Source organism: Balaenoptera acutorostrata, chromosome X (assembly GCF_949987535.1).
Source record: "Balaenoptera acutorostrata chromosome X, mBalAcu1.1, whole genome shotgun sequence".
NCBI lineage: Eukaryota > Metazoa > Chordata > Mammalia > Artiodactyla > Balaenopteridae > Balaenoptera > Balaenoptera acutorostrata.
The window spans coordinates 36,872,153-36,889,650 of record NC_080085.1 but is presented as its reverse complement, the minus strand read 5'-3'; the positions used below and the strand labels follow the sequence as shown (position 1 = coordinate 36,889,650).

Sequence of the window (17,498 nt, the reverse complement as noted above, 5' to 3'; positions counted from 1 at the left end):
ATCCCTAAGAAACAGGAAGCAAATAAGGTGAGCACTATGGTTGCCCCACCTTACTGACATGAGAGAGTTTCCAAGTCAGAGTACAGTGAGGGGGAACTGAGGCAGAGCAGGCAGACTCCCTGAAGAGACACAGCTGAGGGCCTGGGAAGACCAAAGAACTAAAGTTCATAGGACAGAGTACTGAAGAGGAGAGCGCTGCACAGAGAGAGAACCCTAGAGATCTATAGAGGGTCCCCCTCAGGTATTCATCTGAATAATGATCAGCACATTTATGAAAGGAACCTACCCGGAGCCAAGGAAAGACCATCCAAAAGGATGAGAGGGAACAGTGCCCAACACTCACTGCCTGTTCCCACCACCCAGACTAGAAAAACCAATTCAAGGGGCATTGTATAGAGTGCTTAGGAAGGTCTTGCCTCAGTAATGAGGAATAAGTAGCCCTAGATAGAGAATTGCCCCAGACCTGCCTTAACAAATCATGAAAGCAAGACCCAAAGGATCAAACTATTTCCAAGTAACTGAACTACATCCCAGGACAAAGCTTAAGAATATTTACAGGAATAAAAAAAAAATCTAGCATGCAATAAGATAAAATTCACAATGTCTTCAATCTAATCAAACATTACTAAGCATGTAAAGAGGCAGAAAAATGTGACCTATAATGTGGAGAATAATCAATCAAAACTGACATGCAACTGACAAAGATATTAGAATTAGCAGAAAAATTGCACTATGGGATAAATGGCAGATTAGACATTTCAGAAGACTAGATTAGTGAACTCAAAGGACACAGCAATAGAAACTATCCAAAACAAAACACAGAAAGGAAAAGAATTTTTAAAAATGAAAAGAATATCACTGAGCTGTGGGACAACTTCAAGCAGCCTAATATTTGGTTAATTGGAGTCTATGAAGGAGAAGACAGTGAAGAAGAAACAGGAAATATATTTGAAGAAATAATGACTGAAAACATTCCAAACTTGATGAAAACTATAAATCCACAGATGCAAGAATCACAATGAACCCCAAGCACAAGAAACATGAGGAAAACAACACCAAGGTACATCATAATCAAACTGCTTAGAACCTGTAATAAATAGGTCTTAAAAACAGAGATAAAAAAGAAATGTTGCATACAGGGGAACAAAGATAAGAATGATATCAGATTTCTTATGAGAAACAGTACAATTAAGAAGAACAATGACTTTAAAGTACTGAAAGGGGAAAAAAAAAACCTCTCAGGTTAGAATTCTAAACCCAGCAAAGGTATCGATCCAAAAATAAAGGTAAAATAAAAACATTTTCAGACATACCAAAACTGAAATAATTCAGTAGACTTACAGTATAAGAAATGTTAAAGGACATCCTTATCATTTAAATCTCTCTAAAAGATAAATGGAAGTCTAAACAAAAATAATAGCAATGTGTTTGGGTTTTTTTTTTAACAATGGTTCAAGGGTGGGGTCTTTGACAAGATCAGGGTGTGAAGGGGGGGGCTGCACTCCCTTAATCTCCTCTCAGGTGGTCAGTCTCCTAATCTTTTTTTTTTTTTTAATTATTTATTTATTTATTTTTGGCTGTGTTGGGTCTTCGTTTCTGTGCGAGGGCTTTCTCCAGTTGCAGCGAGCGGGGGCCACTCTTCATCGCGGTGTGCGAGCCTCTCACTGTCACGGCCTCTCCTGTTGCGGAGCACGGGCTCCAGACACGCAGGCTCAGTAGCTGTGGCTCACGGGCTTAGTTGTTCCGCGGCATGTGGGGTCCTCCCAGACCAGGGCTCGAACCCGTGTCCCCTGCATTGGCAGGCGGATTCTCAACCACTGGGCCACCAGGGAAGCCCTGTTTGGGGTTTTTTAACATGTAAAAGTAAAATGTATAACAGCACAAAGGTCAGGAGGAAGGAAGTGGAAGTATAATGTTATAAGGTTCTTATATTGTACATGACATGGTATAATATCACTTGAAGGTAGACTGATAAGTTAAAGATGTATGCTATAAACCCTAAAGCAACCACTAAAACAACAAAACAATTGTAGCTAATAAGAAAACAGGAGAGAAAATAGTTTGAAAATAAATCCAAAGGAAGGCAGAAAAAGAGGAAAAAGGGAACATATGACAGATGGGACAAATAGAAATCAAATAGCAAGAAGATATATTTATACCTGACTGTATCAGTAATCATATTAAATGTAAATAGTCTAAATTCCCCAAATTAAAAAGCAGAGGTTGTCAGGTTAGGGTGTGGGGAGAAAGCAAAACCAAATTATATATTGCCTGCAAGAAATGCTTTATACATGAAGACAAATCTTTTCAAAGGAAAAGGATGGAAAAAGATATACTTTGATGATGACATTAATCAATAGGAAGCCAGAGTGACTCTATTAATATCAAATTATATTCTCAGACCACAGTGGAATTAAATTAGAAATGGATAACAGAAAGATGTCTGGGAAAATCCCCAAGCACTTGAAAACTAAATTATCCAATTCTAAATAACCCATGGATGAAAGAAGAAATCAAAAGGGAAATTTTAAAGTATTTTGAAGTGAATGAAAATGAAACCACAACATACCAGAACTTGTGGGATACTGCTAAAGCAGTACTTAGGGAGAAATGTGTAGCACTAAACACCAATGTTAAAAAGAAGAAATATCTTAAAACAATGACCTCAGCTTCTACTTTAAGAAACTAGAACAAAAAGAGCAAATTAAACCCAAAGTGAGTAAAAGAAAAGAAATAATAAAGATCAAAGTGGAAATCAATGAAATAGAAAATAAAAACAATAGAAAAATCAATAAAACTTTTCCTTTGACAAGATCGGATCAGTCAAGGGAAAAAAACACACTAATTACCAGTATCATTCATAAGAAAAGTGACATTACTACAGATTCTACAGATATAAAAAGAATAATAAGGAAATATGGTAAACAACTTTATGTCAATCAATTCAACAACCTAAATGAAATAGACAAATTCACTGGGAGACAGAAACTACCAAAGTTTACTTAAAAAGGAAAAAACTGAATTGCCCTATAGTATATTAAATATACTATTTAAAAATTGAATTTAGGTTAAAAAAAAAAAACATCCCTCAAAGAAAACTCCAGGCCAAGATGGCTTTACTGGTAAATTCTACCAAACATGTAATAAAGAAACAGTACCAATTGTATACAAACTCTTCCCAAAACATTGAAAAGGAAGGAATTCTTACCAACTTACTATTTTTTTTAAAGCTTATTTATTTATTTATTTATTTATTTATTTTTGGCTGTGTTGGGTCTTCGTTTCTGTGCGAGGGCTTTCTCCAGTTGCGGTGAGTGGGAGCCACTCTTCTCATGGTGCGCGGGCCTCTCACTATCGCGGCCTCTCTTGTTGCGGAGCACAGGCTCCAGACGCGCAGGCTCAGCAATTGTGGCTCACGGGCCCAGCCGCTCCGCGGCATGTGGGATCCTCCCAGACCAGGGCTCGAACCCATGTCCCCTGCATTGGCAGGCAGACCCTCAACCACTATGCCACCAGGGAAGCCCCCCAACTTACTATTTTTGATGAGAAGGAGAAGGAGGAAGAGGCATCTAGCATTACCCTGATACCAAAAACAGACAGTTTGCAAGAAAAGAAAACTGCAGACCAGTAATCCTCATGAATATAGATGCAAAAATTCTAAACAAATCCATATCTTAAAAAAGGAAAAATACATCATGGCCAAGCGGAGACTAATCCATTAATACAGCTTTATTTATAAGAGACAAAAGCTAGAAGCAATTCAGTGGGTGAATGGATAAACAAAATGGTATATCCATACAGTGGAATATTCAGCAAGAACAAAGTATGAACTATTGATACATGATGCAATGATGTAGTTGAATCTCACGTTGTGAGTGAAAAAAAAGCAACATAAAAGAGTTCATACTGTATGAGTTCATTTATAGAAAGTGCGAACTAATCTATAGCCAGTGAAAACATATCAATGGTTGCTTAGGGATGTTGAGGTGGAGGAGCAGGGCATGGAGGGATGTGAGTAGATTACCAGTGGGCATGAGGAAACTTTTGGGAGTGATGGATATATTCATTATCCTGATTGTGGTGATGGTTTCACACATGTATACATATATCAAACTTGTCAAATTGTACACTTTACATAAGCATATGTCAATTCTACATCGATAAAAATGTTTTAAATTATTAGCAACATGGAAAATAATTATAGGATTAAAAAGCATTATACAAAATGTATGTGTACTATTATTATAGTAATCAAAATATCAAAATTAATATTTCTGTTGTGGCATAATGGAGTTTTCTCCTCCATTTTCTATATTTTCTTTAATGTTTTCCTAACTTTTGTAATTAAGGTTATCTACAGCAAAATCACAAATATAAAAAGAAGTGCCCTCTTACAGTAATTCTGTTTTTGTTTAACTTTTTACAGGGAATCACTTTAAAAATGAATGAGCTAAATCACTGTATTGTTGCAAGAATCATGCATGGGGGCATGATTCATAGGCAAGGTAAGTTCCATATATAATTCCTTCTTTCCTTCCTTAATTTTTTTCCTGTAGCCTAGTGTTTTATGATCCATATAAAAGATCAGTTTCATTTATGTTTTATATAAATGATTTATTTAAGTTATCTGTCTTTGGTTTTAATCACTGTTGGCCTCCATTCGCTTTTATTCATCTCCACATGCTCCAATCTGTAGATACTCAAGGGAGGGTATATTATAGTTTTGTTGCAGGAGCATCTCTGAGTCACTCTTTAGATCCTGACTTATTAGAGGCCATGGGAGACAAACTAAAGCATTATCATATCAGGCCTCAGGATATGTGGAAGACATCTGTACTGGGATATAAGATAGATAGATAGATATTTGCAAAGTTAAATGACAGTTGAAGAATTGCTCTCTCATTCATTCAGGAATGAGATACACTATTTGTAAATTAGGAAATTAGAATTTGATAAATAACAATATAAAATTTAAATGGTAAAATAAGAGATATCAAACCTGTGATTAAGTTCTTAATACCTGCTACAATAAGTGCAGTCATTCTGAGAAGGGAATACACTAAGGACTGAAGTAGACAAAGAATGATTTTTTGAGAAAGAGGAACTATTGTTAACCCTCAGGTGGACGGGATTTAGACATGTAGGTTTAGGCTCCTCTTTGAAAGGACTGAGTTATATGCATTAGTATTTAGAGCCTGATCCAAAAATGATTCTCCTGTCCAAAAATTAGACTTCCTTTCTTTGAGATCGTGTTATTTTTGTACTTAACACTTCTTTCCTTAACCCTGGAGAGCAAGAGGTAACACCATAAGCCTTTTAGTGCCTTCTTGTCCTCTTTAGAGATGACTGCTGTGTCTGGCGTTACTGCTGCCTTCAGAGGAATCTAGGTTTCGTGAGTGGATAGCACTCACACAGGAGGATGTTTGGTTTTAAATTCCTGTATGAATTTTTTGTTTATTATTTTCAATAACTTGCTATAAATTCAGTAAAGTCACAACACCATTATTTCTTTAATCTCTTTTTCTTATATTACCACACTGGCAAAAACCTGCTGTCTTTAATAGAAGTGGTATAGTGAACATCCTTGTCCTATTCTTGTTTCTAAAAGGTAGCTTTCCAAAGTTTCCCCATGAAGAAGAATATTTACTATAGATTTTTAGTAGATACCTTTTATTAGAGCTGAAGAAGTTCTCTTATATCCTTAGTTGCTGGACATTTTAATTATGATTGGGTTTTGAATTTTATCAAATGCTTCTTCTGCATCTGCTGAGATGATTTTTCTTCTTTTTACCTATTAATGTGGTGAATAACTTTTTAAAGACATCCTAATGATAACCACCCCGCTCCTGGCATTTTTCAGATAAACCCAGCTTAGTCATTGTGTATTATCTTTTGGTATGTACTGCTTGATTCTATGTGCTACTATTTTGTTTAAGATTTTTGTGATTGTAATTAGGAGTGAGACTGGCCTGTAGTTAATTTTCCTTTCCTGTGTTTCTCTGTCTGATGTTAGTTTCAAAGTTACATTGGCCTCATAAAATGACTTGGAGAACCTCTCTTCATGAGTTCTCTGAATATTGTATAATATTGGAATGATTTGTAGCCTGTAAGTTTAGTAGAACTTGCCTATAAAACTATCAGGGGCTGGTGTTTTGTGTTTGGTTTCTTTCAAGGAAGTTTTTTTTTTTTTTTACCACTGTTTCAATTTCTTTAACATTCATAAGGCTATTCAGCCTTTCTATATCTTGAGTGAGCTCTGGTAAATTACATTTTTCTGAAAAAATCTTAAGTTTTTAAAATTATTCTAGTAAGCTTCTTCTTAGTGTCCACTTACCTTTTTATTTTCTGCTGTCTCTGTAATTATGTAGCCTTTATTCCTAATATTTATTTGTGCCTTGTCTTTTTTCTCTTGATCAACTTACCAGAGGTTTGTTCAAAAACCCACTTTGGGTTCTGTTAATTCTCTCCATTGTATATTTATCTTCTATTTTATTGTTTTACGACCGAATTTTTATTTTCTCCTTCCTTCTACTTTCTCTTTGTTTTATCTAACTTTTAAAATTCAACACTTAGTTCATTTATTCCAGTCTTTCTTCATCTCTAATATATGCATTTAAGGTTAAACTCTACCTGTCTAAGTACTGTTTTATCAGTATCCCACCAGTTACGATATGAAGCATTTTTATTGTGATTCAGTTCTAAGTATTTTTGAATTTCTAGTGTTATATTTTTCATTGAACCACAAGTTATTTAGAAATATTTTTATGTACCACATTTAAGAGGATTTCCTGTATATCTTTTTATGTTTTACTTCTAACTTAATTGCATTGGGGTCAGAGAATGTGGTCTGTATGACACCATTTCTTTGAGGTTTGTTCAGACTTGCTTTATGGCATAGCACTTTAATCATTTTTGTAAATGGTCCATGTGTACTTAAGAAGACTATTCTTTTTTTTTGACTATTCTTTAATTGTTGCATGCAGAGTTCTCTATATGATTGCTTGAGGTTAATTTTTTTGTTCAAATATTCTATATATTGACTAATTTTTTATCTGTTTGACCTATCAATAATTGTTGAAATATTCCATTTATCATGGTAGAGTTTCTCTATTTCTACTTATAGATCTCTCACTTTTGGTTTTATATATTCAAAGCTGTTTTATTAGGAGCATAGAAGTGCCTGGTAACCATGTCTATCCTTAATATACTTTCTACTTAAAACCTATTTAATATTAATATAGTTATTCCAGCTTAATTTTAGTATTTCCTAGCATGTCTTCTTCCCTCCTTTTATTTCTAACCATTCTGTGCCTGTATGCTGTAGAGTGTGTCTTACAAACATTTCCAAATTTGGGTTTTTCATTTTGTAATGCACTCTGATGATTGCTATCTTTTAATGGGCAAGGTTCGTCCATTAATATTTATTTTGATGATTTCTATCATCTTGCTTTTTTTAATATTTATTCCATATTTTAATTGATATTTTTCCTTCATTTTTGTTCCATCCCCCCACCCCCAGGTAAATTAGAATTTCAGCACTCTATTTCTATTTTTTAGGTGGTTACCTTGAAATTTTTTTTTTTAAACATCTTTATTGAAGTATAATTGCCTTACAATGGTGTGTTAGCTTCTGCTTTATAACAAAGTGAATCAGTTATACATATACAATATGTTCCCATTTCTCTTCCCTCTTGCATCTCCCTCCCTCCCGCCCTCCCCATCCCACCCCTCTAGGTGGTCACAAAGCACCGAGCTGATCTCCCTGTGCTATGCGGCTGCTTCCCACTAGTTATCTATTTTACATTTGGTAGTGTATATATGTCCATGACACTCTCTTACCCTGTCAAATCTCACCCCACCCCCTCCCCATATCCTCAAGTCCATTCTCTAGTAGGTCTGTGTCTTTATTCCCGTCTTGCCACTAGGTTCTTCATGGCCTTTTTTTTTTTTCCCCTTAGATTCCGTATATATGTGTTAGCATACTGTATTTGTTTTTCTCTTTCTGACTTACTTCACTCTGTATGACAGACTCTAACTCCATCCACCTCATTACAAATACCTCCATTTCATTTCTTTTTATGGCTGAGTAATATTCCATTGTATATATGTGTCACATCTTCTTTATCCATTCATCTGTCGATGGACATTTAGGTTGCTTCCATGTCCTGGCTATTGTAAATAGAGCTGCAATGAACATTTTGGTACATGACTCTTTTTGACCTATGGTTTTCTCAGGGTATATGCCCAGTAGTGGGATTGTTGGGTCGTATGGTAGTTCTATTTGTAGTTGTTTAAGGAACCTCCATACTGTTCTCCATAGTGGCTGTATCAATTTACATTCCCACCAGCAGTGCAAGAGTGTTCCCTTTCCTCCACACCCTCTCCAGCATTTATTGTTTCTAGATTTTTTGATGATGGCCATTCTGACCGGTGTGAGATGATATCTCATTGTAGTTTTGATTTGCATTTCTCTAATGATTAATGATGTTGAGCATTCTTTCATGTGTCTGTAGGCCATCTGTATATCTTCTTTGGAGAAATGTCTATTTAGATCTTCTGCCCATTTTTGGATTGGGTTGTTCGTTTTTTTGTTATTGAGCTGCATGAGCTGCTTGTAAATCTTGGAGATTAATCCTTTGTCAGTTGCTTCATTTGCAAATATTTTCTCCCATTCTGAGGGTTGTCTTTTGGTCTTGTTTATGGTTACCTTGAAATTTTGTCATGCGTATTTAACTTGACATATACTAAAGTGAAACAGTATGTTATTCCCACTCCCAAAGAATACAAAGACACTGGAACATCAAGTTAGATCCCAGTCTTGACTTGCATATTATTCTTGCCCAGCACTTTCGTTCTGTCCTGTTTTAAATCCACAAATTTGAAATTACTCTTAAAATACATGGCCATTTTTGTTTGGATTTACATAAATGTTTACAATTTTATTTGCTCATCATTCCTTTTTGCATTGCAGACCATCCTTTGGGGAGCATTTTTCTTTCTTCCTAAACTACATCCTTTAAAGTTCCTTTAGTGATAGTCTCTTGTTGATAAACTCCCTCAGGTGGTGTTTATCTGTAAATATTTCATTTCAGCCTCAATCTTTTTTTTTTTTGAACATCTTTATAGGAGTATAATTGCTTTACAATGTTGTGTTAGTTTGTGCTGTATAACAAAGTGAATCAGCTATATGTATACATATATCCCCATATCCCCTCCCTCTTGCATCTCCCTTCCACTTTCCCTATCCCACCCCTCTAGGTGGTCACAAAGCACCAAGCTGATCTCCCCGTGCGGTATGATGCAGCTGCTTCCCACTAGCTATTTTTTTACATTTGGTAGTGTATATATGTCAATGCTACTCTCTCACTTCATCCCAGCTTACCCTTCCCCCTCCCCATGTCCGCAAGTCCATTCTCTACGTCTGTGTCTTTATTCCTGTCCTGCCCCTAGGTTCTTCAGAACCTTTTTTGTTGGTTTTTTTTTTTAGATTCCATATATATGTTAGCATACGGTATTCATTTTTCTCTTTCTGACTTACTTTACTCAGTATGACAGACTCTATGTCCACCTACTTCATTACAAATAACTCAATTTCGTTTCCTTTTATGGCTGAGTAATATTCCATTGTATATATGTGCCACATCTTCTTTATCCATTCATCTGTCGATGGACACTTAGGTTGCTTCCATGTCCTGGCTATTGTAAATACAGCTGCAGTGAGCATTATGGTACATGACTCTTTTTGAATTATGGTTTTCTCAGGGTATATGCTCAGTAGTGGGATTGCTGGGTCATATGGTAGTTCTATTTTTAGTTTTTTAAGGAACCTCCATGCTGTTCTCCATAGTGGCTGTATCAATTTACATTCCCACCAACAGTGCAAGAGAGTCCCCTTTTCACCACACCCTCTCCAGCATTTACGGTTTGTAGATATTTTGATGATGGCCATTCTGACTGGTGTGAGGTGATACCTCATTGTAGTTTTGATTTGCATTTCTCTAATGATTAGTGATGTTGAGCATCCTTTCATGTGTTTGTTGGCAATCTGTATATCTTCTTTGGAGAAATGTCTGTTTAGGTCTTCTGCCCATTTTTGGATTGGGTTGTTTGTTTTTTTGATATTGAGCTGCATGAGCTGCTTGTATATTTTGGAGATGAATCCTTTCTCAGTTGCTTCATTTGCAAATATTTTCTCCCATTCTGAGGGTTGTCTTTTTGTCTTGTTTATGTTTTCCTTTGCTGTGCAAAAGCTTTTAAGTTTCATTAGGTCCCATTTGTTTATTTTTGTTTTTATTTCCATTTCTCTAGGAGGTGGGTCTAAAAGGATATTGCTGTGATTTATGTCAAAGAGTGTTCTTCCTATGTTTTCCTCTAAGAGTTTTATAGTGTCTGACCTTACACTTAGGTCTTTAATCCATTTTGAGTTTATTTTTGTGTATGGTGTTAGGCAGTGTTCTAATTTCATTCTTTTTCATGTAGCTGTCCAGTTTTCCCAGCACCACTTATTGAAGAGGCTGTCTTTTCTCCATTGTATATTCTTGCCTCCTTTATCAAAGATAAGGTGACCATATGTGTGTGGGTTTATCTCTGGGCTCTCTATCCTGTTCCATTGATCTATATTTCTGTTTTAATGCCAGTACCATACTGTCTTGATTACTGTAGCTTTGTAGTATAGTCTGAAGTCAGGGAGTCTGATTCCTCCAGCTCCGTTTTTTTCCCTCAAGACTGCTTTGGCTATTCGGGGTCTTTTGTGTCTCCATACAAATTTTAAGATTTTTTGTTCTAGTTCCGTAAAAAATGCCACTGGTAATTTGATAGGGATTGCATTGAATCTGTAGATTGCTTTGGGTAGTAGAATCATGTTTACAATGTTGATTCTCCCAATCCAAGAACATGGTATATCTCTCCATCTGTTGGTATCATCTTTAATTTCTTTCATCAGTGTCTTACAGTTTTCTGCATACAGGTCTTTTGTCTCCTTAGGTAGGTTTATTCCTAGGTATTTTATTCTTTTTGTTGCAGTGGTTAATGGGAGTGTTTCCTTAATTTCTCTTTCAGAGTTTTCATCATTAGTGTATAGGAATGCAAGAGATTTCTGTGCATTAATTTTGTATCCTGCAACTTTACCAAATTCATTGATTAGCTCTAGTAGTTTTCTGGTGGCATCTTTAGGATTCTCTATGTATAGTATCATGTCATCTGCAAAGAGTGACAGCTTTACTTCTTTTCTGATTTAGATTCCTTTTATTTCTTTTTCTTCTCTGATCACTGTGGCTAAAACTTCCAGAACTATGTTGAATAATAGTGGAGAGAGTGGGCATCCTTATCTTGTTCCTGATTTTAGCTGAAATGGTTTCAGTTTTTCACCATTGAGAATGTTTACTGTGGGTTTGTCATATATGACCTTTATTATGTTGAGGTAAGTTCCCTCTATGCCTACTTTGTGGAGAGTTTTTATCATAAATGGGTGTTGAATTTTGTCGAAAGCTTTTTCTGCATCTATTGAGATTATCATATGGTTTTTCTCCTTCAATTTGTTAATATGGTGTATCACATTGATTGATTTGCATATATTGAAGAATCCTTGCATTCCTGGGATAAACCCCACTTGATCATGGTGTATGATCCTTTTAATGTGCTGTTGGATTCTGTTTGCTAGTATTTTGTTGAGGATTTTTGCATCTCTGTTCAGTGATATTGGCCTGTAGTTTTCTTTTTTTGTGACAGCTTTGTCTGGTTTTGGTATCAGGGTGATGGTGGCCTCGTAGAATGAGTTTGGGAGTGTTCCTCCCTCTGCAATATTTTGGAAGAGTTTGAGAAGGATAGGTGTTAGCTCTTCTCTAAATGATTGATAGAATTCGCCTGTGAGGCCATCTGGTCCTGGACTTTTGTTTGTTGGAAGATTTTTAATCACAGTCTCAATTTCAGTGTTTGTGATTGATCTGTTTATATTTTCTATTTCTTCCTGGTTCAGTCTCAGAAGGTTGTGCTTTTCTAAGAATTTGTCCATTTCTTCCAGGTTGTCCATTTTATTGGCATATAGTTACTTGTAGTAATCCCTCATGATCCTTTTATTTCTGCAGTGTCAGTTGTTACTTCTCCTTTTTTCATTTCTAATTCTGTTGATTTGAGTTTTCTCCCTTTTTATCTTTATGAGTCTGTCTAGTGGTTTATCAATCTTGTTTATCTTCTCAAAGAACCAGCTTTTAGTTTTATTGATCTTTGCTATCGTTTCCTTCATTTCTTTTTCATTTGTTTCTGATCTGATCTTTATGATTTCTTTCCTTCTGCTAACTTTGGGGGTTTTTTTGTCTTCTTTCTCTAATTGCTTTAGGTGTAAAGTTAGGTTGTTTATTTGAGATGTTTCTTGTTTCTTGAGGTAGGATTGTATTGCTATAAGCTTCCCTCTTAGAACTGCTTTTGCTGCATCCCATAGGTTTTGGGTCATCATGTTTTCATTGTCATTTGTTTCTAGGTATTTTTTGATTTTCTCTTTGATTTCTTCAGTGATCTCTTGGTTATTTAAGCATATTGTTTAGCCTCCATGTGTTTGTATTTTTTACAGTTTTTTTCCTGTAATTGATATCTAGTCTCTTAGCGCTGTGGTCGGAAAAGATACTTGATACCATTTCAGTTTTCTTAAATTTACCAAGGCTTGATTTGTGACCCAAGATATGATCTATTCTGGAGAATGTTCCATGAGCAGTTGAGAAGAAAGTGTATTCTGTTGTTTTTGGATGGAATGTCCTATAAATATCAATTAAGCCCATCTTGTTTAATGTGTCATTTAAAGCTTGTGTTTCCTTTTTTCATTTTGGATGATCTGTCCATTGGTGAAAGTGGGATGTTAAAGTCCCCTACTATTATTGTGTTACTGTCAATTTCCCCTTTTATGTCAGCCTCAATCTTTATTACTTTTGCTGAGAGCACAGTTTTAAATTAATGGTTACCATTCTGTTTTCTTTTGGCATCTGTTGTTTGATATCAAGAAGTCTGGTGTCACTATAACTGTCCTTGCTTTGTAGGTGATCTCTCCTTTCTCCCTGGACTTTTTAAGGTCTTTGTCTTTGATGTTCTGTAGTTTTACTACCTCCCAGCATGGATTTCTTTTTATTTATCCTACTTGGGATACATTATTCTTCCTGGAGCTGTGTAATCATGTTTTCATCAGTTCAAGAAAATTTACAACCATGTTTCTTCAAATATTGCCTCTTCTCCATTCTCTATTTCTTGTTTCCTATTTTCCTTATCTCCTTATTTCTCTGAACTGCATTCTAGACAATTTATTTGGTTATGTCTTCCAGTTCACTGAAACTCTCTTCAGCCATATATGAACTCCTGTTCAGCTCATCCGTTCATTGGCTTATGCTACCAATTATATTTTTCCTTTCTAGAGGTACTAGTCACTTGTTCTTCTTTTTATTTTCGGATCTGTCTGTTCACAGCTGATAATCTCTTGTTGCATGTTCATCCTTGTAAATAGGTCCCTTTCTTTCCCCTAATATTTAACATATAGCTATTTTACATAGGCATACCTTGGAGATATTACAGGTTTGGTTTCAGACCACCACAATAAAGTGAGTCACATGAATTTTTTTGTTTCCCAGTGCATATAAAAGTTATGTTTGCACTATGCTTTCATCTATTAAGCGTGCAATAGCATTATGTCTAAAAAATATACATACTTTAATTAAAAATTACTTTATTGCTAAAAAATGCTAACCATCATCTAAGCCTTCAGCAAATCATAATCTTTGCTCCTGGTGGAGGGTACTGTCTAGATGTTGATGGCTGCTGATCGATCAGGGTGGTGGTTGCTGAAGCTTGAGGTGGCTCTGGCAATTTCTTAAAAGAAGACAACAATGAAGTTTGCCTCATTGATTGACTCTTCCTTTCACAAATGATTTCTCTGTAGCATGCAGTGCTGTTTGATAGCATTTTACCCATGGTAGAACCTGTTTTAAAATTGTAGTCAGTTCTCTCAAACCCTGCCACTGCTTTATCAACTAACTTTATGTAATATTCTAAATCCTTTGTTGTCATTTCAACAATCAGGTAAGTTTGCCATCTTATATGAGCACAGTTCATGACACCCCCAAAACAATTACAATAGTAACAGCAAAGATCACTCATCACAGATCACCATAACAAATATAATAATGATGAAAAAGTTTGAAGTATTGAGAGAATTAGCAAAACATGATGCAGAGACATGAAGTGAGCAAATGCTGTTGGAAAAATGGCACAGATAGACTTGCTTAACACAGGGTTGCCACAAACCTTCAATTTATAAAAAATGCAGTATCTTTGAGGCACAGTAAAGCAGGGCACAAGAAAACAAGGTATTCTTGTATTCTATATCTGACCATTCCAATATCTGTCCTCCTCGAGGATCTAAATCTGTTTTTTCTCTTTCTGATGACTCGCATAGTAGTTTGCCTTATTGTATGTTTGGTGATCTTTGATTGTAAGCCTATTGCTTGTTCAAATCAGTGGAAGTCTTGGGGGCCTAAAATGGAAACACTTTCCTCCAGAAAGGGTTTGTTCCTTGTTCTACCAGCTGCCATGGAGTACCACTGATCTGGGTCTTGGCTCCCTACAGAATCCTAGGCTCAGCTTCTCTAACTTGCTATTGGCCCAAGGCTCAGAATCCGGCCAGCAGGCATTGCAGCAATGGCATTTACCCCTCCCACTATTTCATTCCATCCTTACTTTGCCACCACTCTGGATGCAGCTCACAGGGTTCTTTTGTGTGGAGGGGAGAGTGGGGATGAAAGTGGGAAGTGTTCTTGGGAACTTGCATTCCTTTTGTGAGGCCAGTAACACTTCAAGAGGTGTGCCCTAGACGGGATATGTAGTTGTAAGAAAGTCTATGAGTGCCTAATCAACCATATTTGAAACAAAAGTCCCCAAATTTTTATGTTTTATTATGTTAACTTTCAAACATGAGTAGAGAAAACAGTGCAGTCAGTTGAAGTAGAGAAAAGTGGAAAGAATAGTGAAGTGATCGCCCACATACCCATAAGCCAGGTAGAATTATTGTTAATTCATGGGCACACTGGTTTCATCTGTATTTGCCCTACTGCCCACCCCCCTGGATTACTTTGAAGCAAATACCAGGCGCCTTATTTTATTTATATGCATTTTAGTGTGTACCTCTTAAAGATACAATGAGCTTTTCATGATGAAGTCAGGTCAATAAGTAACCGTGCACAATTCATAAATAAGAAAGCAAAATTTTACATAACACTATTTAACCATTGGTTCTCGGTCACTTTTTCTAGTTGAAGTATCACAGGACCCTGAAATGCCTACCAAGTTATTATTAAAAGGTTGCAGTATGTCTAATATAAATTTGTTGTTACACAGATATTATCATATCATAATTCTTTGAAAATCAACAGCCTTTGTATCATATTTGGTAGATAATAATGATAATAACAGCAAACACTTAAATGGTACTGACTGTGTGCCAAGAACAGTTCTAAGCCCTCTACATGTATTAAACTCATTTAATCCTCATAACAATCCTATGAGATAGATACTGTTTTCACCTCCATTTTACAAATGTGAAAACCAAGACATGGAAAGTTTCAGTAAGTTACCCAAGATCTTAAAGCTAGTATAAGTGATGAAGCAGAGATATGAACCCAGACAGGCTGCATCTAGAAGTTGTAGTTTTAAACCACTATATACACACTGCCTCTCTCAGAAAAATAAGCAGATTTCTACAGCCATCTTTCAAAACTGTGTCTTCCATAAGTTATGTGTATCTGTTTTGGTGAGTTTACTATGTGAGCCTAACTTGTACCTGGTTCTGAAATATTGGCCTTCTGTATTTAGCTTAATTTTTTTTAATTACTTACGTTGCTGCCTTTGGATTTTATTATTATAAAAGTATATATCATTTCATGTTTATAATTTTGTGTAATTTCTTAGGTACACTTCATGTCGGAGATGAAATTCGAGAAATCAATGGCATCAGTGTAGCTAACCAAACAGTGGAACAGCTGCAAAAAATGCTTGTGAGTAAATGAAAGTCTCTTTTTCTAAGATTGGCTTTCAGTTCATTAACTTATTTATTAATGCACAAATAAAGGGTATTCTTTTATAATCAGAATATATCTGGTACCATCATTTGTGTGGACTTGAACTTACACAACATTCATAAAAACTGAGAGCTAGGAAAATGTTCACATGCAGCAGAGCTTAGAAACATTTTGCCCATCTTTAGCAGTATGGGCTTGAACATTCTCCTTTCAATCCTTTGTCTCCTGTTCTTATAGAGCAGATGTTTAAAGAAAACCTTTGCAGTTGTGCATGCTTGTGAACTAGTTTCTCACTGACCTCAACTCTGCTGACATCAGCAGTATCAGAAGCCTCTTTCCTGTGTAGCTGAGTCATAGCCAGCTGTATTGGATTTCTCTACAGCACAGGGGAAAGGAAAGTCATAGTAGACCAGGCCATTTTTTACCGTGTATATTCAAAATCTGTGTTCAAAGTAGGCTTTGGATTGGGGCGGGGTGGGGGGTGCAGAGTGACAGGCCCTGGCGAGCAGAGGGAGATGTTTTGGACCTCTTGTCCTGGACCTTCTTCCCACCACAATGTAGCAGCCTCCCATGTTACTTATATCTATTAAAGGTGAAATAAGCACCACAGACTCACTACAGTCAAAACTAATGTCAAAATTATGAAATAAAGAGCAGATTTTTATGGAGTACACCATCATAATGTAGCCTACCAAATTTAATTCTTACGTAATTAATTACTTGTTCTATTGTACAGTTCAACTTACATTCACTCTTGAAAGACATGTCACTTAGAGTTGTATTCGTGTCTATGAAAAGGTAACCATCAGAGGTCTGTTATACCATTGCTGTATGACCAGGACAGTCAGCCTTGACTTTGCAGGGCTTTTCCCAGGAACAACCTCCACCGTTAGTGTGAGCAGTTCCTGCTTTTATAACTCGGTTTCATTTTAGGCCCGTGCACTCTCAGCTGACTTGCATTAAATACACCCCCACATTTTCAGTGGTTTCTTGCGCGTTTTTGTGTGCAACATTTGTTTGTTAAAAGAGCTCTCCTTTTTTTCCCCCCCAGCGGGAAATGCGGGGGAGTATCACCTTCAAGATCGTGCCAAGTTACCGCACTCAGTCATCGTCCTGTGAGGTAATAGCTCTAACGAAACACCCCGTCTCCTCTGGGTTCTTAACTAACTGTCTGCTGATGGCTGAATGTTTTGGCTTTCTGGGAAATTGTTTCTGCCTGTGCTGTTGATCACTGCACACCAATTTTACAACAAAGATAACGGAACAGAGTAGGTCCCATCCACCTACTCAGCCCTGCTTCCATGGGGATGTCCTCAGCACTTTAACTTTCTGCAGGCTGGAATCAAAACAAAATACATATAGAGAAGCTCCAAATAATGACAAAGGCTTAATAAAGAACAAATAGAGTCTCTGGGGAAAAAAAAAGATCATAATTGCAATAATATTTCC

General features: G+C 36.3%; 1 protein-coding gene across 8 annotated transcripts in view; it reads left to right on the top strand.

The window, feature by feature from the left end:
* The window catches only part of CASK (calcium/calmodulin dependent serine protein kinase), a 393,911-nt gene that overhangs the window by 336,936 nt on the left and 39,477 nt on the right, over positions 1 to 17,498 (top strand). For all 8 annotated transcript variants that reach the window (XM_057537971.1, XM_057537969.1, XM_057537975.1 and 5 more), the window contains exons 15-17: positions 4,427 to 4,505; positions 15,940 to 16,025; positions 17,101 to 17,169. In XM_057537971.1, coding sequence (XP_057393954.1) covers positions 4,427 to 4,505; positions 15,940 to 16,025; positions 17,101 to 17,169 — 234 coding nt within the window. The remainder of the gene's footprint in view (positions 1 to 4,426; positions 4,506 to 15,939; positions 16,026 to 17,100; positions 17,170 to 17,498) is intronic.